General features: G+C 34.4%; 1 protein-coding gene across 1 annotated transcript in view; it reads right to left on the bottom strand.

The window, feature by feature from the left end:
• Positions 1 to 2,343: 2,343 nt before the first annotated feature.
• The window catches only part of LOC138698668 (catalase-like), a 135,617-nt gene continuing 112,645 nt past the window's right edge, over positions 2,344 to 25,315 (bottom strand). Inside the window, exons 8-10 of the mRNA XM_069824819.1 lie at positions 19,691 to 19,926; positions 15,812 to 15,941; positions 2,344 to 4,410 (exon numbers count right to left, since the gene is read on the bottom strand). Of these exons, the coding sequence (XP_069680920.1) occupies positions 4,303 to 4,410; positions 15,812 to 15,941; positions 19,691 to 19,926 (474 nt within the window). The 3' untranslated portion in view covers positions 2,344 to 4,302. The remainder of the gene's footprint in view (positions 4,411 to 15,811; positions 15,942 to 19,690; positions 19,927 to 25,315) is intronic.

The following is a 25,315-nucleotide window of genomic DNA, read 5'->3' as shown; positions in this document are numbered from 1 at the left end:
AAATCCGAATTTTATTTCACATAAAAACACATTTTTACAAAAAAATTATGTAAATACATATTTTCAGGAAATCTATTATAAACACATAAATCTTGGAGTTTTTTTACTTAAATAATTTTTTACAATAACTTTTAAATATTTTAAAACTAAATCAATTATATCACTCAGAAGTACTTTATTTTTTTTTTAAAGAATTCTTGGTTGCTTCGTGTTTCTAAGCGCTGTGTGGTGTATCTGTGATCTATTTTCGTAATAGTATCGCCTCAAGTTCTGAGAACTGCTAGGCAGCATATCAATGTTGTTATTAGAGAGGAGAGATCTTGTAACACAAAATTAGGAATGTTTTTGTTGCTGAAGATGATTTCATTCCATGCTTTGTTTGTGAAACACAACAGATAAGAGCTCGGGTATGAACATTATTTAATTTAAACAAATCTCTTGCCTCTCGCTCATGTCTATCAAGTAAGGCAATTTATCTTGTTGTGATTCCCTGTTATCGGGCTTCGTAAATCGATATCCTTCAAGATACACTGAAAGATGGTTATTAAAAAAACGATTTGGCTTTCCTATTAGCAAATTTAAGCTTTTTGTGTGGCACCATAAAAAAACTCGAAACATCCAAAAACCTGTTGTCTGAAACAGGGAGGTGCGTGCCGTGGAAATTAAACTAGACTCGCTACCAGGTCCAGAAGCACAAGTACTAAGGGACAAATTCCAGAATGTGTTTGGGAAAAACAATGGATATAAAAAATGTGTGAAGTTGCTCAAGTATTGGAGGTTGTGCCTGTAGGTGAAATTGACGGTGTATGTGTTTGTGACATTCCTCTCTTTAAATATGCACGCCTGACGTCCTGTGGTGTGGAAAGATCGTTTTCACAGTATAAGTCGTTCAGAGATAATCGGCATGCATTTGTGATGGAGAATTTAGAGATGACCTTAGTTGTTCACTGCAATTCTCGGCCAACTACTAGCACTCAAGTGTGGTTGGTGAGTACCTATTAACATTTTTTTTCAAGCTAAGTAAGGTATTTTTGTCATATAAAAATATATTTTTATTTTTAGCAAATATTTTCGTACTTTGTAGAACATAAAAAATAAATATATTTAAATTTTTTAGCACATAAAAATCCGCTCCCTAGTTATTAACATAAGCATTGAAAAGGTCCGTGGTTGTGCGTTGGACGACAAAACCATCATCGAAAGTTCGAATCTTGCGGAGGAATGTAACTTCTTGCTTTTTATAATGTAAATCAGAATTCTAACTACAATCATTCATATTTCTTAGATTATTTATTAATATTTATAGCCAACATTGAATTTGCGAAGAAAAGACTTTAGAAATCTCATATGGAATTTGTGATCTGTAGTGATATAAACATAGATTATCTCTTGGAACTTTTCCGTAAAAGTAAATTAAATTCACTCCTTGAAACTGGAAACCTTAGTCGTAGACTCATTTTCCCACAGCATACAAGCTGAAGTAGCACAGCCATTGATAAATGTTTTGTACACAGAATTAGACTGAATTCCTATTCGACAGAACCTATAATAAATGGTTTGTCTGAACATGATAAATAAATCCTGTTTCCAATGTTACTGAACAATTTCAAAATATTAATTTAAAAACTAAGAAAGGATCGTAAATGCTGTATCTAGTGATTATTCACATTTATGTCTACAAAATGAATCTTGGAAAAACATATATGATATTGGTACTACTGATATTAAGAGTAAATGTATTGAATTTTTCACTTAATTTCATAATCACTTCAGTGGATGTTCTCCACTCAATGTTGTGAAAAAATTAAAAAGTAAAAACATGTAGATAACGCAGGGACTTCAAAATCTCATGTATTAAAAAGAAGAATCTATATGTAATATGTTGCAATGTAATGATCCTCATGTTCTTAAATACTGCAAGAAGTGCAGTGTAATTTATCAAAAATTATGAAAGAGAGAAATAGAATATATTTGAATAGAAGAGTACAAAATTCAGATAATACAATTAAACCTATTCGGAATATTATTAAATTTAAACTTGTATATATCCCAAGAAAGAAAATATTTTTTCATTAAAACTAATGATTATAAAGTAGAGGATCCCAAATCTATTGCAAATTCTTTTAACGTATTATAGTATATGGTACAGAAATATTATTGACAACTTAAACATTCAAGATTTTGCGAAAGATACTGCAATTGGTTACTTAACAGATACATTTAATAATTAGTATTAATATATGTAATTAATCAATAACTGCAACAGTGCTTTTTCATTCAATCATAACATGAATAAAATTGAATGCACATTAAATTAAACAGTATTGCAAACACGTAGATAAAATAGTTAAAATTAACTGAAGGTGTGAGAACGAAATAATCCAAAGCCATACTTTTAACAAAAAATGTTTTGTGCGAGTGCATTTCTTACACATATGGGAAAGTTATTAATAAATTATTGTAATAATTGCTCAACAAATGACTTAGCCTAAGGACTCTAAACCTTTGCAAAAGTTTGTCTATTATTAGGGGAGACTGTTGTACCTTTAGCATAGTGTACCTTTGAACATTTTTTGTTTTTTAATGTTTGCTGCTACCTAGAGAACTGAAAATGAAGTAGATTGTAGAGAAAGCCGCTAAGTAGCTCTGGTCATAGTTTCAGTTTGATTTATTGCAAAGTGTGAGTTCCGTGGACAAAAGAATTTTTCTAGTACCAAAAGTAAACATTTCGTTCATTGATGTATGTTTTCTAACACAAAACCAGATTGCATTTGTTAATATCTTTCAAGTACGATGTGTTCCATATCATCTGGTGAGTAATAACATATTTTAATTTCCATGATTTATTTGACTCTCTAGTTTTGGGAGCCATATTTGTTCAAACGTGCACCCGCTTGTACCTTTGAACACAAAACATCTTGTACCATGGAACATGTTCCAACTTACACGATACTATCGGTTTTTGTTTTGCTTTTATTTTAAGGTCATGTCACGAAGTAAGTCTGGAGTTAAGAGGCCCCCAATTGATACGGATGCCTTGAAGAAAGCTGTTGAAGCAGTTATTGCTTCTCCAGGAAATAAAATCTCAATCAAAGAAGCCTGCTGTGGTTTATGATTGCAAATACATTGTAAATATGATTGTCAGTTCTTACAGCTATATTCCCACCTATATTCCATGTGTTCCAACTTACAAGAGGGTATGTTCCAAGGTACATGATCCTGTTGTACCTTTGAACACATTACATATCTCTTCATTTTATTTTTTCCATCCTTAACAGATCTGTAAAACAGGAAAGTACATACAGGAAGTTGTAAAGGAATCTTCAGTAATTATTTCAAGCATTTTTTCATTTAAAAAATTTCATTTCCCAAAATTAAAAAAAATAAAATGTGAAAAGTGTTTAAAGATACAACAGTCTCCCCTACATATATTTTTTAATTTCATTTTAATTGTTAGTTTTTAATATATATGCATTTACATTGTGTATGTGTGTATAAATGTATTCATTAAATTAACGTTTATAATATTATAACTTGTAATTTTGTATTGTTTGCGATCATTAACACTTAATCTCAGGACTTTGTAAATCTCTATTTCAACGTTACTCAGCTATTTCAACGTTATTTAGACAAAAAAAAATCGTTGTGTAGACTAAGAATCGAACTCGCGCTCTTCTACACAACACGCAGAAGTCTTACCGTCTGAGCTATTGAAACGACATGAAAGCGTTCCTTTCTGTGCGGAGTGTCGATCTAGTCATGAAGGTCCATTGTCGATTTAACTACACGATTTATGTATATATTTATCTTTTATTTACGTAATGTTATCATATTTTTTGCAGTTTTTGAAGTGAATTTCGGAACGATGCTAGTAACAAAGCAAATAGTCTGAATTTAAGTAACTCAATATTCGTTATCTTGTGTATCGGTGCTCTGGTCTCCGATCATGCGCAGTGTCTTGCATCTGAGACTTAGGAATATTCAATCGTCTCATCCTTTTCCAGGGAAACTGTACATGCTGTATGTGCAAAAGGTATGATATTACATTACCAGTCGCACAAGAAAACCCTGCTTTCTACAGTTTGCTTCTTTGACACTTACAGTCTCTTTTATGTCCAGTCTTCATTTATATTTCACTTGTGAATGCATGTAATTTTCCTGAATTTCTTCAGGGAGAAAATTCCCACTACCTTACATCATATTTTCATATTTAATTTTAAGTCATATAAATAAGAATAAATAGTTAACATTTGAAAACACAATACATTAATCAGTAATACCATCCTGTAACGATATAAAAATTTAACTTTCGCAAACACATTTCTCAGACATTTCAGTAGATTGCAAAATCTTCCTTACTCTTGTGCCAAATTCTTGGTTCACTTTGTAAAGGATGTTTACCACTCGTTCCTGCAAAACAAATACGTATATAAGTCTATGTATGTATTGAGTTATTGAAAATACAACTATTTTCGCATTATTCATTCATTCAATCATAGTTTCCTGGTCAAAGCAGGACTTTTACTGCAAACCCGGCATTTTCCAATCTTTTCTATTTTCTGCCTTCAGTTTAATTTACGCATACGATCTATGTATCTTAATGTCGTCTATCATCTGATATCTTCTTCTGCCCTGAACTTTTCTCCCTAAGTACTCACATATGTAAATAGTTTTAAAATTCTCTGGCAAACTAAATACATTTAAAATGGAATTATCAATAAGAATAATACAAAATTATAAGAAATGTCGCATTAGCAGACCTATCAACTCTCCCATATCATGCAGGAGAGACCATCAGTAAGACTCTCGCTCTACTATATCAGTATTTCAATTCTATTTATTGACTACTTGAACGCCCCATCCATACAGTTGGGAAAAAGTAATAAAAACCCGCAATTCTCCGTCTAAAAGAAAAACATTTTCCGACACGAATCCCCTCCACAGAAAACAATAAATATGCAGCCCGTTGGTGTTTCGTTTGTAAGTCCAAGGGAATCCGCAAAGAAGTGTGTATCATGGGTGCCACATGTGGCGATGTTCCCTTGTGTTTCCAATCCTCTTTCGAAATTTATCATACTCGACGCAACATTTAGAGATATGTTTATAAGATAATCAAACTCAAGGGAAGTTTATAAAATACATTTATGGAGTATTGCCTTGTAAAATAATCATTATCTGTTTTTTTTTTTTTTTTTACCTTGGGGATTTAGTGAAGTGAATTTTTAATGGCAGGCAGAGTAACTATTTCATGCCTCCATGTTTTTAGTTTGCTACCAGTGCACTTCATTAGAACCAGGTACCCAGCTTCGAAGCCGTTAGCCCTGTGAACTTACAATATATTTATATTCTCCTATTATCATAATTCAGGGTTTGTATCTAAGAAATTAGCAAGTTCTTTGTGACAGTAGAAGAGAAAGAGTGGGGGAAGGGAAGTGGTCCGTGGCCCATTTCTTTTAGGGCTCATCCCGACATTTGTCTTATTGCTCAAGGGAAACCACGGAAAAACCTAGAGCAGGATGAGATGTCGTGCTGACGACAAGCCAATTGGCTATAGTGTGGTCGGAATATGTTCAGGTGGGAGGTTTTAATTTAATCATTATTCAAAATACACATACATTAAAGGTCCATAAAAGTGTTAACAATTAGAGCAATGCATCTATGCTGCCAATAACGTGATGACCCTGAAACAGAGAAATAACATTATTAGTGCATTAATAGCCTTGTCTGTGTGTAGAGTCAAGTGGTTATTTAGTGTTCAAGTTGGTATTCGTCTTGTACGTTGTCGTTCCAAGCTAGAGGGTGGAGTACGCTCTTAGGTCTTTTATGTTTGTCTAATGCAGGGTTGTAATTTCCTAGTGAAGAAATTAGTGGGTTTGTGCTGCTGTACGACTTTGTGTACGTGCAGAAGGCTTGATTTGAAATATATTCTTGAATTGTCGAAATTTCTAGTTCTTCATGAATCAATCTAACAGGAGTTACTCTAGGAAGTCCTGTGATGAATCTTAAAATTTTGTTTTGGAAAACTTGTAATTTTTTACGGACTGTAATAGGTGCATGTCCCCAAGCAGGACAGGCATATAATATTACTGACCTAATTAATGTTTTATACAAAGTTAGGGCTGTGTGTATATTTAGGTTTCTGCTTTTATTTAATATTGGGTAAAGCTCCACCATTCTAGCATTGGCAAGTCTGAGTTTTTGAAGTATATGTTCTGAAAATGTGAGCCGTCTGTCTAGTGTTACTCCGAGATATTTAACTGAAGTTTTCCACTCGATTTGTGATCCATTTATAGCTAACTTCGTGTGATTTATACCCGGTCTATTGAATTTATTTCTTCTGCTAAATAAGATGGCTTGTGTTTTAGATATATTTAATTTGATTCTCCATCTGAGGAGCCATGGTTCAATGTCACGCAGGTGACCTTGTAGCCTGGTAATGGCGACAGTTGGCTTCCACGAAGCAGTGAGAAATGCCGAATCGTCAGCGTATAGTGCTAAAATACTATTATTGAAATTTTGATTAAAAGGTAGGTCATTAATATAGATTTGGAAAAGAGTCGGTGCCAGAATGCTGCCCTGAGGCACACCAGCGTTAATACCTCGCGACGTGGAGTGCACGTCGTTCAGTTTAACCTGGAACGTTCTGCCCCGAATATAATTTTCTAACAGTTTTACTAGTAGTTATGTAAAAACTACGTCCATCACAGCCAGCGTGCGCGCGCAGATTCTACGCCCATAACAGCCAAGGAGTTAAAAAAATCAGTCCTGACAGGGACTGGAACCCTGCGTGACCGGCTGAAGATCTGACCATTCAGTCATCGCAGGGAATGGGAAAGGCCTTCTTCCTTTGCTGAGTATTGCGTAGTCAAAACAATCCGCGGTCAGTGACGCATTACAGTAGGCATAAGTGGCAGATTGTCGGCTTCTAAGTATCACTTTCAAAACTATTGTCAGTGCATTTCGAACTAGCGGATCAAGGTCACGCAATGGACTGTATTTTCCACGCGTGCTTACCCCATTCCCGGACCATTCTCCTCAACTAAAGTCAGTTGGGACTGCCGGGATTACGAGTGCTTCAGTTCACAGTTTTCAGTTCAGTGACTCGTGCGTGGTTTGTACGTCTGAACGTGACCTTGATCCGCCAGTTCGAAATGCACAGATTATAATGGAAAGTATAATATTTGTGTGTCAGGTGCCCCACTTTTTAAAAAATACTTTTTTGTATGGATAAATTTGAGTTTTTAATTCCGATTGTTTGCAACAAATAAACTAGTTCCGTTTTCGTTAAGGATAACAAAGCATTTGAAGGGTTTAGAGTCAGAGTGGGCCAAGCGCCATTTACTGAAGACGTAGAAAACAAGGGTTAAAATTAAGTTATTACCATAATTCAATGGAAACATATAGCAAGTAATATAAAGTATACACATTAAAACTAAATGATATATCGATCTTCATTAAACTATGGCATTCACTTAATTTTAACCCTTGCTTTCTCCGTTTTTAATAAATGGCGCTTGGTCTACTATGGCTCTAAACCCTTCAGTTTTATATACGGGCCACCACTGAGGAGTAGCAAGGAGGATTTAAGTCAATATAGCGCACAAAGTGAATGAGGTAGATTGCTACGATAACTTAGAACGGCTAAATGTATAAAAATGCCTACCACTGACGTAATATGTTTTGATGATATTGTGTTATTTTTCACGTAGATTACGTCTTTGTTCGTATCTGAACCATGGATTTTTTTTGGTGGGTTATTTTACGACACTTCATCAACAACTTAGGTTATTTAGCATCTGAATGAGACGAAGGTGATAATGCCGGTGAAATGAGTCCGGGGTCCAGCACCGAAAGTTACCCAGCATTTGCTCATATTAGGTTGAGGGAAAACCCCGGAAAAAAACCTCAACCAGGTAACTTGCCCCGTCCGGAAATCGAACCCGGGCCACCTGGTTTTGCGGCCAGAGGCGCTGACCATTACTCCACAGGTGTGGACTGAACCACGGATCTCCCGAATGCGAGTCCCATGCGGAAGTCATGAGCCACCTCGCTCAGTACTACTATAGTTATGTAGGGCTACCACTCGATCTGCTGGCACGGTGTCGTATATCAGGTACGAACAACACTAGTTAATATAATTATTGTATAATCTCCACATCATTTTAACATAATATTACGTACATGTGCACTCATACACTCCATTGTATTCACCTGTGTTCATACTTTATGTTATACATACATACGATAACCACCTGAAGATGATCTTATAATACAGGCCTGGGCATCGGGAGCGGAAATAGACTGTAAACGGGGACGCTTAATATTCATCCGTAACTGAATCAACGCTGCGCGGTGTTCGGCGGAGAAGAAAGGGGATGCAGAGAAATCATATGGCTCCCCGTGAGAGAGTAGAATCCGCTCTTGCTGCCCAGCCCTGTTATAATAGATCGAAAATATTTGTGGAAACACTATATATGTCGAAATTATAGAAATTCATTCTTTATTTCATAACTAGCCATACCCGTGCGCTTCGCTGCACGTCTTGTTATAAATAAATACCTTTGTCTTAAATCTGTTATATTTCCAAATAGGTTACAACTTTGTTATTATTAATGAATAGGCCTAATTAGTTTATTGTAAGTTATAAGTCGTTTGCTCCTGAATTATTTTCAAAGTTGTGTTCAGAAATATGAATGAAACTGTTATTACCATGCAATACACTCTGGAGTTGTTCAATTAATTCTACTTTTAAGCTTGGTATTACGACCTAACAGCGTCTGAAACAGAATATATTTGTAAGAACAGAGAATTGTTCTCTCAACTGAAAGAAGGCTTTGTCACCAAACGACACCACTTGGAATAAGGAGTTGTACTGTTTTATATTATTAAAAACGTGTGTTGATAACGGATGTACTACTATAAGTTTATAAATGGTTGTGGGGGATCTTGACTCTCAGAAATAACAACGTTTCCAGCAGCACAACATAATCCGTTTGCTCCATTGCCCCATTTTTGCGTTTCACTTTATATGTTTTACCTATTTGAATATAATTAAAATGAGCATAATCGATATTTAGATCGTAATGGAATGATAACATACGTATTTATATATGTTTTACCTATTTGAATATAATTAAAATGAGCCATTAAAATTCTTAAATCCTTAAAATATATCAGAGATATGTTGCAGCAGAAGGCATAATTTCGAACACCTCTTATATTCCAGGTAGGTAAGTTTACTTACTTACTTATTTACAAACGGCTTTTAAGGAACCCGAAGGTTCATTGCCGCCCTCACGTAAGCCCGCCATCGGTCCCTATCCTGTGCAAGATTAATCCAGTCTCTATCATCATATCCCACCTCCCTCAAATCCATTTTAATATTATCCTCCCATCTACGTCTCGGCCTCCCTAAAGGTCTTTTTCCCTCCGGTCTCCCAACTAACACTCTATATGCATTTCTGGATTCGCCCATACGTGCTACATGCCCTGCCCATCTCAAACGTCTGGATTTAATATTCCTAATTATGTCAGGTGAAGAATACAATGCGTGCAGTTCTGCGTTGTGTAACTTTCTCCATTCTCCTGTAACTTCATCCCACTTAGCCCCAAATATTTTCCTAACCAACTTATTCTCAAACACCCTTAACCTATGTTCCTCTCTCAGAGTGAGAGTCCAAGTTTCACAACCATACAGAAGAACCGGTAATATAACTGTTTTATAAATTCTAACTTTCAGATTTTTGGACAGCAGACTGGATGATAAGAGCTTCTCAACCAGGTAAGTTTAGTAATAATAAAACTGACGAGCTATGCAAGAAGGTTTGCCGCGTGTTGCATGGCCTTCGTGCCGGTCGCTCATCGCCCGATCGATGTACATTATGTAGGAGAATGCTCTCTAGTATAATAGAACCTACAAAATGGGACACATTATATATTAATGTCCAACCTACATAAAAAAATAAGATGAAACTTCGATATCTTCTGACACCACAACGTACTTAAATCAATGAAAATAACCTCAAAATTATAACACACTACTCTACTGATACGATTTGATCACTGAGAAGATTATATACTTAATAGGTATCGTAAGAGTTCTGTATAGTGCACAATACTTCATATTGAATAATAATTAGCAAAACAACATCTTCAGCACGATTTTTTGTGTGTAGGCCACCCCAAACCACGAATTCCACCCCTCTGCGCGCGAGATCTTATACACTCTGCTTCTTATGGCCTAATTTAATGAGTAAAAACAATTAACAATGGGTATCTCAGTCATAACGTCATACAATACCAGATGGAACTATGAAGTAATTACGTAATTGAAATACGACTATTTGGTCCAGGGAGCATTCGTTTTTGGTGTAAGAATAATCGTTTAACATGTTTATAAATTAGCCTTGAATACATTCCTTAACAAATCATTCCAAACCAATATGAATATAGCATGGATTTTGTACGAATAATTTTTTGTTGCCTTCATTGCGCATCTTTGTTTACGTACCGGTAAATAAAAACACATTAAAGTTAACATGGTACATAAATATTATTTTAAGAATCATAGGAAACAAATGTGTGTACATAATGAGTAAAAGAACGCCATTTCATGGCAGTTTGTAAAATGACTCGGATAATCTAGAAGATTAACAGCTCCAGTGAGCTCCAAGGTAAAAATACTAATTTTTACTCAGTTTCTTTTTATTTTTGGTCCAGGTGAAATAGGCCTACTTTCCTTTTACGACAACATTAATAAAAATACGATTATATTCCATGGACAAAAATAATATATTAAAAATAATATTTTACATGGACCAAATAAAGTTTAAATACCGTATACATTACCGTACCTCACCCAAAATGTAATTAAGCAATAAAAATATGTACCGTTATCTTACTGAATAATTAATACTTAATATGTATGTGTCGCGTGTACAATATATTTGAAAAATTATTCCATACCTAACTATCATTGGTTCATAAATAAACGCAACGCAAAGCAGACATAAAATGTTTTACCTTCTAAGAGCATTAAATTTGAAAACATATCGCTCATTCATTGTTAGCTTCCACAGTATATAAAGTTTTCTGTGCGTAAGGGTCTGTTTTAATCATACCTTATCATGCATTTGTGCCTAGTTCTCGATTCACTCTGGAGCTTCTGTAGTGACATAAAGCCTATGTCCATCTGAAGGAACTACACTTTCCAATGATGAAAGAACTATCCAAATCGATTAAATAGTTTCCTAGGATTGCCTCATACAAACATATAAACGCTCTCTCTTTATAATAATATTTAGTACTAGCTGTACCCGTGCGCTCCGCTGCACCCGTTAGAAATAAATATAAAGTAATTACATAATTAAAATAGGACATTTGATCCAGGGAACATTCGTGTTTGATAGAAGGATAAATCGTTTAATATGTTACTTAATTTAAATTTTATTTAAATAATTAAAATGCGATCATTTTGGTCCAGAGACCACACATTTGGTGCTATGGCAATTAATTCCTTTAACACGTTTCTTAATTGTTATTACATGCAACCATAGTTTAATGAAGATTGACATCATTTAGATTTAATGTGTATACTTTATATTACTTGCTATATGTTTCCATTGAATTATTATAATAACTTAATTTTAACCCTTGTTTTCTACGTCTTCAGTAAATGGCGCTTGGCCCACTAAGGTTCTGAACCCTTCAAATAACTTAGTGATACAGCATAATATAGTGATATGTAATTATACTGTATTTCTTTCTTTCGAAAATGTAAGAATTCACGATCTCCTATGTACCATTGCCATGGAATGAATATATGTTTTTTTTCTTCCTACTCAAAAAGTTTATATTTTGCACATAGGAGTTATTGCAAGGACAACAACACTATAATCTGAGACGGCGGTAAAAATGTATTATATTGTTATTTTAAAAGTCTTGTATATCCTTATCAGTCCTATCAATTTTTTTTTTTTCGTTGTTGGTAAATCTATAGCATCTATTAGATGCTTTATGGCTGTGCTAACAGATGGAGTTGCTTGTCAACAATGTTACGCTGAAACGTGTGTTCAGGTTATTGCCCAGCAACAGTCCTGATGTATTTTTATAATTGTGATGATTGGTTAATTAATATTAACCCGGCACACTCACATTCATACAAATTTCCAGACTCTAGACATCCAGGGAATTCCTCTTCTTCAAGAAAAATTCACCGAGAGCCGAGCCCGGGAATCGAACCCAGGACCTCATGATCTGGAAGCCAGCATGCTGATCAACAGACCACGGAGGCAGTCCAATCAAAATTTTGGATAGAATAAAACTTATCGGAAATCATTTTTAAAGAAAGAAAAGAAATGTAACATTTTTCACAAAAAATAATAAGCGAGATATTTCGATTTATTTAATTCAGGCCCCTTTAAATAAAGTATTTTGAATGCCACATAGCCTAAAATCTAAGTTACAACGATCTTAATTTATATTTCAATTTTCATCGAAATCCGTTCAGCCATTATCGTGTGAAACAAACAGACAGACAGACAAACAAAAATGTCAAAAAAGCAATTTTCGGTCTCAGGATGAATAATTATACATGTTAACACTAATTATTTTTGGGAAAGCGAAAATTACCACAAAAATTTCGGTTACAGGTTTATTATTATTATTATTATTATTATTATTATTATTATTATTATTATTATTATTATTATTATTATTATTATTATTATTATATTATATTATATTATATTATATAAAAATTGTGTTGATAACGGATGTATTCCGCTAAGTAAGTTTTTAGTTTTTTTGTGGGGGCTCTTGAATCTCAGGAGGAACAACTTTTACAACAGTGCAACATAATCTGCTTGGCTCATTACCGAATTTTTATGCATTGCATTTATTGCATATGTATTTTATGTATTTTAACACGATTCGATTGAGCATAGTTAAAATTTGGATTATAAAATAATGGAATGCTAAGCTAACGTACTATTACTGCATACTAAATCAAAACACTCTTGTTATTCGTTAATTCTCTGAGATGAAAATGAATGTGTACATAAACATTATTTTAAGAAATATAGGAAACGAATATACAGAATAGCCTATTAAGTTTTCTGTGCATAAGAAGCTATTTTAATCTTACCTGTCCTCAATTCACTCAGAAGTTACTGTACTTACTGGCTTTTAAGGAACCCGGAGGTTCATTGCCGCCCTCACATAAGCCCGCCATTGGTCCCTACCCTGAGCAAGATTAATTCATTCTCTATCATCATATCCCACCTCCCTCAAATCCATTTCAATATTATCTTCCCCTCTACGTCTCGGCCTCCCCAAAGGTCGTTTTTCCCTCCGGCCTCCCAACTAACACTCTATATGCATTTCTGGATTCGCCCATACTTGCTACATGCCCTGTCCATCTCAAACGTCTGGATTTAATGTTCCTACTTATGTCAGGTGAAGGATACAATGCGTGCAGCTCTGCGTTGTGTAACTTTCTCCATTCTCCTGTAACTTTATCCCTCTTAGCCCCAAATAGAAGTTACTGTAATAACATTATAGCATTATGTTCATCTAGAGAAACTACACTTTCCAATGGTGAAATAATAATTACCGGTAATTATACAAATGGTTAATTAGCTTTCGATATTACTTCATACGAACAGAAACATTCTCTGTAGGCTATGTTTAATAGCTTTCGTTTGTTGTTGTCCAAGGCCCCTTATAGACGAAGTCATTTGTTTTTATTTCATTACAGCCCCTTAAGATGGCGTTGTTATTGTAATTTTAAAACTCATTTATCTCATTAAATATCAGTCCTATCAAAATTTTGCATAGCGTGAAACTTATCGGAAATCATTTTTAAAGCAACGTTCGTTATGTAACATTTTTCATGAAAATTAATAATAGGAGAGATATTTCGATTTATTTAATTCAAGCCCCCTTATAATCCCCCTTTTAAAATAAAATATTTTGAATGGCATATGGCCCAAATTCTAAGTTACAACGAACTTAATTTATATTCCAATTTTGATATAAATCGGTTCAGCCATTATCGTGTGAGAAGGTGACAGACAGACAGACAGACAGACAGAGAGACAGACAGACAGCCAGACAGACAAAAATGTCAAAAAAAAGCTATTTTCGTTCTCAGGATGAATAATTATATATGTTAACATCTATTATTTTTGGAAACTCGAAAATTACCAGAAAAATTTTGGCTACAGATTTATTATTAGTATAGATATTATAAACATATGAATATCATCCATATAAAAAGAGTTGTTAAATGAATATTAATCCCATTGTTGTCGAAGGCCGCTTTAAAGAAATCCAGTCATTTGTCATATCTTTATTACTCGTATAATCTGAGGTGACAATGACATAAAAAACATTGTTATTTTAAATCAAATTATGTCGTTAAAAATATCAGTTCTATCAAAATTTTGCATAGGGTAAAATTTATCGGAAATCATTTTGAAAGAAACTTCTGTTATGTAACATTTTTCATGAAAATAAATAATAAGGGAGATATTTCGATTTATTTAATTCAGGCCAACTTATAACCCGCCTTTTAAATAAAGTATTTTGAATGCTATATAGCCTAAAATCTAAGTTACAACGAACTTAATTTATATTCCAATTTTCGTATAAATCGGATCAGCAATTATCGCGTGAAAAGGTAACAAACATCCAGACACACAGACAGACAGACATGCAAACAAAAATGTCAAAAAAGGGATTTTCGGTTTCAGGATGGTTCTTGTTAACACCAATTATTTTTGGAAATGCGAAAATTACCAGAAAAATTTCGGTTACAGATTTATTATTAGCATAGATAAGTTGATAAGTTGTAGACTGAAATATTACATAATAAATAAATACTCTTTAAAATTAATTCAACTTATCTGAAACTAAATATCAACGCGGAAATGCAATGAGCGTGTAAGGTACTCTTCCCGAATCCAGCCCTTTGGACGAACTTTTCCTTTTTTTAAATTTATTTAAAAAATATATCAAATACGACTTTCAAATCATATCTATAAATTTATGTTCGCCAAAATCCTTCTTATGTTCAAGATCGAAGTGCCGTCTGATATTATAATGTTTTATATAAATCTCAACTGAACAGTCGAGGCATTGAGCTTTATCTTTATTCACAATAACAAAATAGCATTGTTCCCATGTTCCTTGGAAATTAAAACGAAACCTACAATTTATTCGCCATATTCCACCAATTTGAACACCTCTGATTAGAACGCTATGGTACCGAGTTCAATCTCTGCTCACTGTATGCACACGCAGACGGGTGGAATATTTGTGGAGGAAGAAATGAAGGAGTAGTGTATACAGTACCCGCGCGGGAACATTGTGCTCTTCTCTGGTATAGACTATCATCGAATATATTTGAATATCTTTCTGGTATAAGGTTATACGTTGTTTGTAAAGCCTGTAAGTTACTACTACCGACATTTCTATTCTATTACATTTAATTAAAACAGGCTATATTTATTTAGAATGCTGTAATTGGGGTTGTTTTCAATCAATTAATCCAAAAAAATTCTTCTCGCCATTCTGATGATCATAACATCACTTGCAAACAAAACCAAAACCAATGGCTCAGTTGTCAACTTTGCAAACAATTTTTGCGAAGTCTTCTCAAAATGCACTTCTATTAATTTCAACATTCCTGCTTTTAAGTATTACTCGGAGGTTGCACAGAAAGTCTTCGTAGATTTCTTCGAAGATACACTTTTTTTTTTTTTTTTTTTTTTTTTTACTAAAACCTGTGTAAAGTGGAATATGCACTGACCTGTATGCCGCATGACGCTCCGCTCACATCATCTGACAAATTGTGGACCAATGCATTCTGCTGCTCGTATGATATATTTTCCCAGAACATAGCTGGCTGACTGAAATTGTCGTCATCACTACTGTTGTACCTGAAATAGGCTACATTTCAGTTGCTGAACACCGTATTTAACATAAATCAAGCAATTCTACTACAAACATGGCCCATAACTCGAGCCAACAGATGTAGAGTCCAGTAGGCCTATTATGATACAAAACATAAATCTTTTGCTGTAATTTTTCTATCAAGGCGTATATAAATTTGAAAAAATTAAGACATGTCCTATTTATGACTCGTCTCCACTATTAAACATTTAACAACACGTTAAATATAACATGTTGAATTTAACATGTATATGGACATTTCAAGTCTCAAATGACTTAACATGTTGACTGAGTGTGTTGAAGTTAACACTTTTAACATGTTGGCGTGTTTTCCAGCAGCAATGGAAAACATGTCAAGTCAATTCATTTGGTCGTGCAGCGTCGGTACAGTTCGGCAAAGTTCGTAGAGTTTCCACAGCAACAACTAACTTCCGATTTTGTGGCGCTTGATCATTTTTATACTATCATTGGTCCTTGGTGTTGGCTTTAAGTTGTTCGAAGTAATGGAGTGGACGAAAGAAAATACGTTAGAATAAAATTAATGCACTGATGGAAAGGCCTTGTTTGTGGGATGTGTATGCAAAATAATACAGAGACAAAACAAAGAAGCCCGACTGTTTTAGAGAATTGGAATTACTGTACTTAACTGTTCTCGAGAATACAGTAGAGCTGTTTTCTCGTCGTAAGCTAAACGTTAATGCTATGTTGATGTCAGTAATGTTCATATTTGGTGATGCATGTTACCGTTCGTAAAACTTCGGGAAGAATAATTCTACGATATTACCCGCTCCTTTAACATCTATCATGTCGTAAGTCCTATGATAGTCAATCAATCGCGCTGTAATTTTTTTTAATTCCCATGAAATGGCTGCTCTTAAATTGTGTCTTTCTTTGATGTAACAGGAAGTATTTTTGCAGCACTATATTAAAATCGTGTTCGACATTCTGAATCCAAATCGATCTTAAACTTTAAGCTCGTTTAGAATGTCTTCTGCATAGTGTCTTTTACTAAGATATTGCCGCACCCACATCCTCATTTTCTTCCTTTTCAAGGCTTTGTAACAGGCAATAGAGGCAATTACAAAAGTCAAATCATTATCTGAGTCCATTGTCCAAGGTTTGAAAATAAGACACTATCTACATTAAAATCTCAGGGTGCTATTCATAGACATTTCGCTAGCCCGCGCTACGAGCGTGCTAAACAGGATTCATATCGTATCGTATCGTATCGTATCGTATCATATCGTATCGTATCGCATCGTATCGTATATCATATCATATCACATCATATCATATCATATCATATCATATCATATCATATCATATCATATCATATCATATCATATCATATCATATCATATCATATCATATCATATCATATCATATCATATCATATCATATATCATATCATATCATATCATATCATATCATATCATATCATATCATATCATATCATATCATATCATATCATATCATATCATATCATATCATATATCATATCATATCATATCATATCATATCATATCATATCATATCATATCATATCATATCATATCATATCATATCATATCATATCATATCGCTAACACTGGTTTATGAATACGAAAAACGTTATCATCCACCAAAAGCCCGCGCTAAGAATGTCTATGAATAGGGCCCTCATAGACTGTTTATTATGGTGGACTACGCAAAGAAAGTCAAGTTTAACATGTTTAACAGTGTGGACAAAGTGTTAAATGAAATTAGCATTAACATGTTCAATCAACATGTTGGGATGTTAACAGTAGACAATTTAAAATTTAACATGTTGTTGTTAAATGTTTAATAGTGGAGACGAGTCTTTAGGGTGACCAACTTCTGATTAAAAAAAAAAAAAAAAAAGGAGACTTAATCACGACAAGTTTTGACGCAATTTTTTGGGGTGTGAAGCCTGGAGTAGTTGATGGAATAATTTATATTATTAACATAAACTACCGATTTAATTATAATATAAATATGAATTAGTTCACAACACTGAGTAAAATAACATTTAAAAATACAATGTTTTTCAGTCTTAACGATTTCTGTTTGTCAACAAGATGCAGCAGATCTTTTAATTTTTTATCCTGCTATGCGAATTAAAAACTCTCATATATGCATATATTAACACCAAAGATTATAGGATCACCAGAACTGAATGGTATTGATTGGTACATATTAACTATTGATATTAATATCAGTTTATATCTAAATATACAGTGCATAAATTTTATCTTTCCACGCTGTAATGTGTGCATGATATTTATAAGGTATTATTATTATAATATTGCTTTACAAATTGGTGGTCATGACTGATAAAGAAAAATACGAGATAATTATGGGAACAAGAAGGGAGCCCGGAGGATGCAAGAATATTATCTCAAATACAGGAGTTCCCAGAAAATACGGGAGAGTTGGTCATCCTAGTGCTATTTTAGACATACTCGTTATATGAAGTATTTAGAGTTAAATTTATTTTTTATTTGTAATAATGGATGTGTCGGCTATTGTGATACACCTACAGAGCTATTCTGATACAGTGCTATAAATCTTGTCATATTTTACAAAGCAATAAAGTGAGGCTATTATGATAATATACGAGTATACACTTGCTTATTGTATCTCCTGTAAAAGTTTGATTGAAATCACATACAAATTGACTAAGATTTAGTAACTTTGGTAATGGTCTCTTCTTCCTATAAAAATTACCTGTAAACAATTTACTGAAACTTTAAGACCTAACAATCAATGCTAGAAAATTGCTGTATGTCCAAATAATGTTTTTGTGTGTAAGGTAAGCTTTTGTCATCTAGTCTGCTCTCAAAAAATCTGAAAGTTCGAATTTATAAAACAGTTATATTACCGGTTGTTCTGTATGGTTGTGAAACTTGGACTCTCACTTTGGGAGACGAACAGAGATTAAGAGTGTTTTTGAATAAGGATCTTAGGAAAATATTTGGGGCTAAGAGGGATGAAGTTACAGGAGATTGGAGAAAGTTACACAACGCAGAACTGCACGCATTGTACAGTATTCTTCACCTGGCATAATTAGGAACATTAAATCCAGACGTTTGAGATGGGCAGAGCATGTAGCATGCATGGGCGAAACGCATACAGAATGTTGGTTGGGAGGCCGGAGGGAAAAAGATCTTTGGGGAGGCCGAGATGTAGATGGGAGTATAATATTAAAATGGATTTGAGGAAGGTGGGATATGATGATAGAGACTGGATTAACCTTGCACAGGATAGAGACCGATGGCGGGCTTATGTGAGGCCGGCAATGAACCTGCGGGTTCCTTAAAAGCCATTTGTAAGTAGGCTAAGTTGTAATACCGGTTCCCTGTGCCATCTCAACAATTCTCCATCATCATAATCATCGTCACCATCACCATCACCATCACCATCACCATCAACATTCATTACGAGTGTAAGGCGGACTCACCGCCTGTGATGCACTCTGGATAGTCTGTGACGAACTAAGTGGTCTGCGATTGTCAGCACTAGTGAGATCTACGAACCCATTCATAGTGTCGGGACGAATAATGACTGTTAAGGTCCTAGGCCTCTATTTTATTTTCTATAACATGACCTTTATTGTAATGCTAATTCATATTAATGGTAAGCAATATTATTTAACAGACAACAGAAATACCTTTCTGAAGCAAACATTCTTACTCTTAAACCAATCACCCAGATTGACACTGTAATGAGTATTTACCTTGCTACGTCACCTGAGACACTGAACTTGCTATCTGCAGCGCTTGGAACATTGTGAGGCCCATTAAAACTATTTGGATAGTAGTTTGGTGCTCCTTCCTGATTGTGGATTGTATTCAAGCCATTTCTCTGATAATCTGTTATAACGCGCTTCTTGAATGGACAGTTCACTGGAATCTGAAGATAGTTCACTCCAAGGCGGTATCGCTGAGTATCTGAGTAGGCAAACAGCCGCCCCTTTAATCAGCAGAAAAAAAGGATGACTAAATCTATTAAACGTAAGTTTTGTGAAAGCTGTAGTTTGGGAAAACTACATTAAAACTATTACACGGGGTAAACTGTAAGTAATATCTTTAATTTCAGAGGCTATTCTTTGTGATATTTCAAACAAAAAGTTTCATAAAACTCTGCTCATTTTGGCTTCCCTTTTGATATAAAAATTGTTTTATAGGACGTTTTGTGAAAGCCATTATTGATTAATTTCCAATATTCTTAGTCGATTTAAGAGAGCAGTATCTTATGATAATAAATGATTGAACGAATTTTAGTTTTGTTCTTAAAATGTTCAGAAGTTTGATCCACACAACACAATTCAGCAAGTTGATAACATCAGAGAAAGTGATAAAGTTAAGCTTAGTTAAAATTCCGTTTGAAAACACTCCTTGGTAGACTATATGATGGAGCTGGTGACTATAGTGATAGTGATAACGAAGACTATGTTGAGACGATGATTATGGTAATGATGGTGACGACTATAGTGATATTGATTTTTACTGCAGTGATAGTGATGACAATATTTATGTTGGTGATGATTATATTGATGATGGTAATGCTAATAATTATGGCCACAGTTATTCCACAGAATACAGATTATTTCGGGGATAATACTATATAGTCTATAGTAATATTGATCACTGCAGTGATGATGGTGATGACTATAGTGGTTATGTTATTGTAATTGTGATGATGATGATGATGATGATGATGACGATGATGATGATGATGATGATGATGATTACAGTGATGGTTCGCGGACCACAGTTTGGTAACTGCTATCTTAAAATATTGACGTTAATTAAAAAAATACGTATTTTCATTGCCACACATGCATTACTGTGAGGTACAGATGTGTCTTGTTGTTGTTTAGTCATCTGTCCGAAGACAGGTCTGAACCTCAGAAGTGATATCAACAAGGCACCACTTATGAGGCAACTAAGACAGGAGATAATAGGATAGGGTGACCAGTTCATTTTTCCCTCCATTGTATATATTGTCGCCACATGTTACATTACTTCAGATTTATACAAACATCTATTCTTCCTCTGATACATATCGTCAAATGAGAAGTACTTACTGATAACAGATGTACGTATTAGCCAGAACCTCAATCAGAGGATAGATCTTTTTTATGGCTGCATTAGAACGATAGGCTTAGAAACGCCATGCTGTATGAAATCACAAGGGTGAAAAGAGGAAAGAGGCTGATAACAACAGAGGCTGCGACAGAACTTTTACGACAAGTCACAACAATATAGTAGAAAATAAAAGATTCGCAGCAAAAACACACGTATCATTATATAATATGTAATGTATAATTATATACTGGATGGAAGTGAAATAACCTTGCAGACTGAAAGGGACGATAGGGTACACTGAAATGAATAGAAAACCTAATATTACGTTTTGTGATTAAATGCACGGTTAATTAGAAAATTAACTTTGAAGTTTCAGCAGTCCGACATCACCACCACCCCTAACACACACTTCTAGTGATACTGATGCAAGAGGTGTGTCTCTCTAGATGAGCTGCGCTCAGGCGCTGTGTTGCAACCAACTCGCAGCTCGCAGTGGCATTAATTTGGCGGTTTTCAAAATTAAATTTACACGAAAACCGTCCACAATATTGAAATACGCCAGAGGAATAAATTATTCTTTATTAGTAGGCTTTGTAATTCAGCTACCTATAAACTGGAATGAGGTTGCCTGATTCGAAGTATATGTGACGTTACAGCGCAGGTACAGGTACGTTCGTATACTCTCTGCCCTCTTCCCCCTATAAAGTCAAAATCGGGACGCAGTCATAGTGAGTAATCTTATCGATCACTGCTCTTACTAGTCGAATTATTTAAATAACTACATCTTTGTGGCTGACTGAAGGTTCATTGCAGAGGTAAAATGCCATAGGTAAGACGTTCAAGCGTGTAATGTTGCAGGACATAGTTGAGGATATTTTGAACTAATATTTTCACTGTCAATATAGACAACATTATATATAACTAGTGTAAAATAAACGTAAAATTCAGAAAAACAGTGCACTGAAAGCCACTGCAACACCAAAAGGCGCAGAAAGTGTGTTGAACGTAATCAAAAAGAACCAGTACTATCACAATCTGAATATTATGAAGATATTAACTCGACGGCTAGCGCGGGTTTGTGTAGCTATCATGAAGTTCAATACCAACATCCCAATAATTAATAAATTGTGTAACCAAGATGTATAATAAATTTAATAATCTACATTTTAGGAAATTTCTAGAAAAGTACATAGAAAATTAGTGAGTTTTTAGTGATAAGCGACATATGCAATATCCTAATAAAACATGAAAAACATATCAGTAAATAGGAATATCTTGTACTACATCATGCACCAATAATGTCATATACACGACGTTCAAAGATATCTGACCTCACTAATCGATAGTGATCGATAATTTGTTGTTGTAAGTGTGGCTTCTTCATTCATTACTTCTATGAATAGATGGTGAAGATAATACAGGGACATCACTTTATTTTTACCAACATTTTTAACATTAACCTGGCTATACTCGGAAACACTGTTGCCCCCTTCCATTACAGGAGTTTGATGTTGCTAGTGCAATATGTAAACAAATCATTTTACTAGATATAGGAGGAGAGAAAAGTAGTGTATCTATTTATGTTGTAGGGAAATACGATATTACGATTTTCAGTTTGATCATCACTTTTATGGAATTTATCAAAATACAGTAGAGTAGTAACATTTTTTTCAAAAACTCAACTTTTCAGGCGGCTATGTTCATTATGTAATGTCTACTTTATTTATCATATTAATTATTGATGTTAACATACAATATAGAGAGTGCATTTAAATTGAGGGGGTCATAAGTAAAGGGCTGTAAGTGCACTTAAGTTACTTTTGAGAAAATGGGGTTTAAATATTTAAGCTTTAGTAAAATCGGTGAAATTTTTATTTAAATTTTAATGTGTGATGAGATTAAAATATCCCTTTGCCACTAAAATTTTAGATACTTTTGCTTACACTGATGCACTTAACTCATATTATTACAAATGTCACTAGCATTCCTTTGCTTGTAGCCACCTCAATTCAAAATAAGCTAATCTGAATTTTTAAACAAGTTGCTGAAAATGGTTGCCGTTCATTGAAATGCAGGCTTCAATTCTTTACGCTTACTATTAAAAACATTTTGAAGCATATTCTCTGAAATTGAATTTATCGTTTCTTGAATATAATTTTTTAGTACGATATTAATATAGGTTCTTTCTTCTATAGAAAACGCAACCATATTTCTGAAACACACTATACACTGCAGTGTTTACTTCACTGCTTGAAGACTTTGAATGCAACAGCGGCCGTAAGTTTGTGTGTCTGACGGGAGCAAGGACATTAGTGAAGGGGTGGGAGTGAAGTACATTCAGAAATGCAGGTACAATAAAAATGCAAGTAAAAATAAAATGATGTCCCTGTAGTAGTACATAAATATACGCGCATTATAGAATACAATTTTTCATACCAATTTTTCATTGTAAAACAGTTGGAAACTGCTGATATTGTCAATTATGAGAATAATTTATGCTTTATCTACATAATAATTTTCCCTGGCACCTTTTTAATGGTCCCAATAATGGTGCCATCTATTGAAAACTAGCGGAATTCTTTCAAGTATGTCAATTTTTTTCTATCTTTGGTTCTGGTTGAAAAATTCGCTTACACGATCACAAAATCGTGGGTCAGATATCTTTGAACGCCGGATATTGAAAGAATTTCTTGCAATATAAAATCATTTCAAGTGACATCCACAAATGTTCAAGTTCCGTAACTTACGAATGCACGTTATTATTCACTGCAAAAATCACGACGAAAATGAACATCGCGGTCCAAGCATGTGTTTACTAGCATAGCTTCAGAATGTCGGGAGTTGACTGTACTCCACGGACACGAAGCGACGACCTGTTTGTTTATATCCTTATCCGTTGCATTACCTGTGTTCGGCGTACTGTATACCCAATGTGTCCTTAACTTAAGTCTTTAGGTAGCTGGAATACGAAGCATATTTATTAGTTTTCCTATCGATGAAGACAAAAATCACGATCGTACTCGCAATAGTTACCCGATAAGAGTTTGTTAAACATTTGAGAAAAAACTATTAAATTTCCACCAATATGATATTAAAGTTTTTTGTTACATCCAACATGAGCTATTCGCTTTGAAAATCTGCAAGGCTATTCCACTTCCACCCTGTGTGTGTGTGTGTATGTGTGTGTGCGTGCGTGTCTTTTTTGCCTCTATTTTTTGGAATATAGGCAATAATGCATTTTATGGGATGCATTGGAATTCAGGAGACCTTGGTATAAGAAAATCTCCCAGTACACAATCCAGACGTTTTACACCTACTCTACCGGTGACTTTGTTAAACAAGCGAACATGTAGTTGTAGGTACGAAACTGTTTCCGCAAGTGATACGCACGCCGGTTCAAGGAGCACAGATTCATATTTACGGCACTGTCTGTGAATGTGCGGGACTACATAACTTAAAAAAATAGGTGCAAATATATAAAGTTTGTATAATTTAAATAATATTGATTATATAATTTAAACGTCAATAGTAATAGTATTAACAAAAAGGATGCCCAATATCAAACAGAGAGATCCAATTCATCACTTTATGTATCTCTCTTCGTCGCTTCCAAGTACTACTTAGCATTCTGTACGGACGTTCTGCTCGATAATTCCTAATGCCGGCTCTAATAAAAATAATAATGATAATAACAATAATGATAATAATAACCACAATAATTACGATTATAATAATGATTAATTCAACCAATTCATAGTTTTCTGCCCAATGGCAGGTCTTCACTATAAACCCAGCATTCTCCAATATTTCATACTTTCTGCCTTTCTCTTTGTTTCTGCATATGATACATAATATAACTTAATGTCATCTGCTATCTTCTTCTGCTCCGAACTATTTTCCTGTTCACTATTCCTTTCAGTGCATCCTTCAGCAGGCAGTTTCTTCCTTGCCAGTGACCCAACCAATTCCTTTTTTTCTTCCTGATCAGTTTCAACATTATTATTTCTTCACTCACTCTTTCCAACACAGCTTCATTTCTTACTCTGTCCATTTCACACGCTCCATTCTTCTCCATATCCACATTTCAAATGCTTCTAGTCGCTTCTATTCACTTCGTCGTAATGTCCATGTTTCGGCCCAATAAAATTCCACACTCCACACAAAGAACTTTACTAGTCTTTTCCTTAGTTATTTTTCCAGAGGTCCGCGGAAGATGCTCTTTTTTTAAATTAAGAGCTTTCTTTGCCAATGGTATTCTCCTTTTGACTTCT

The sequence above is a fragment of the Periplaneta americana genome, chromosome 1 (genome assembly GCF_040183065.1).
Source record: "Periplaneta americana isolate PAMFEO1 chromosome 1, P.americana_PAMFEO1_priV1, whole genome shotgun sequence".
NCBI classification, from domain to species: domain Eukaryota; kingdom Metazoa; phylum Arthropoda; class Insecta; order Blattodea; family Blattidae; genus Periplaneta; species Periplaneta americana.
The sequence above is the reverse complement of the archived record's forward strand: the minus strand, read 5'-3'. Positions and strand labels throughout refer to the sequence as shown.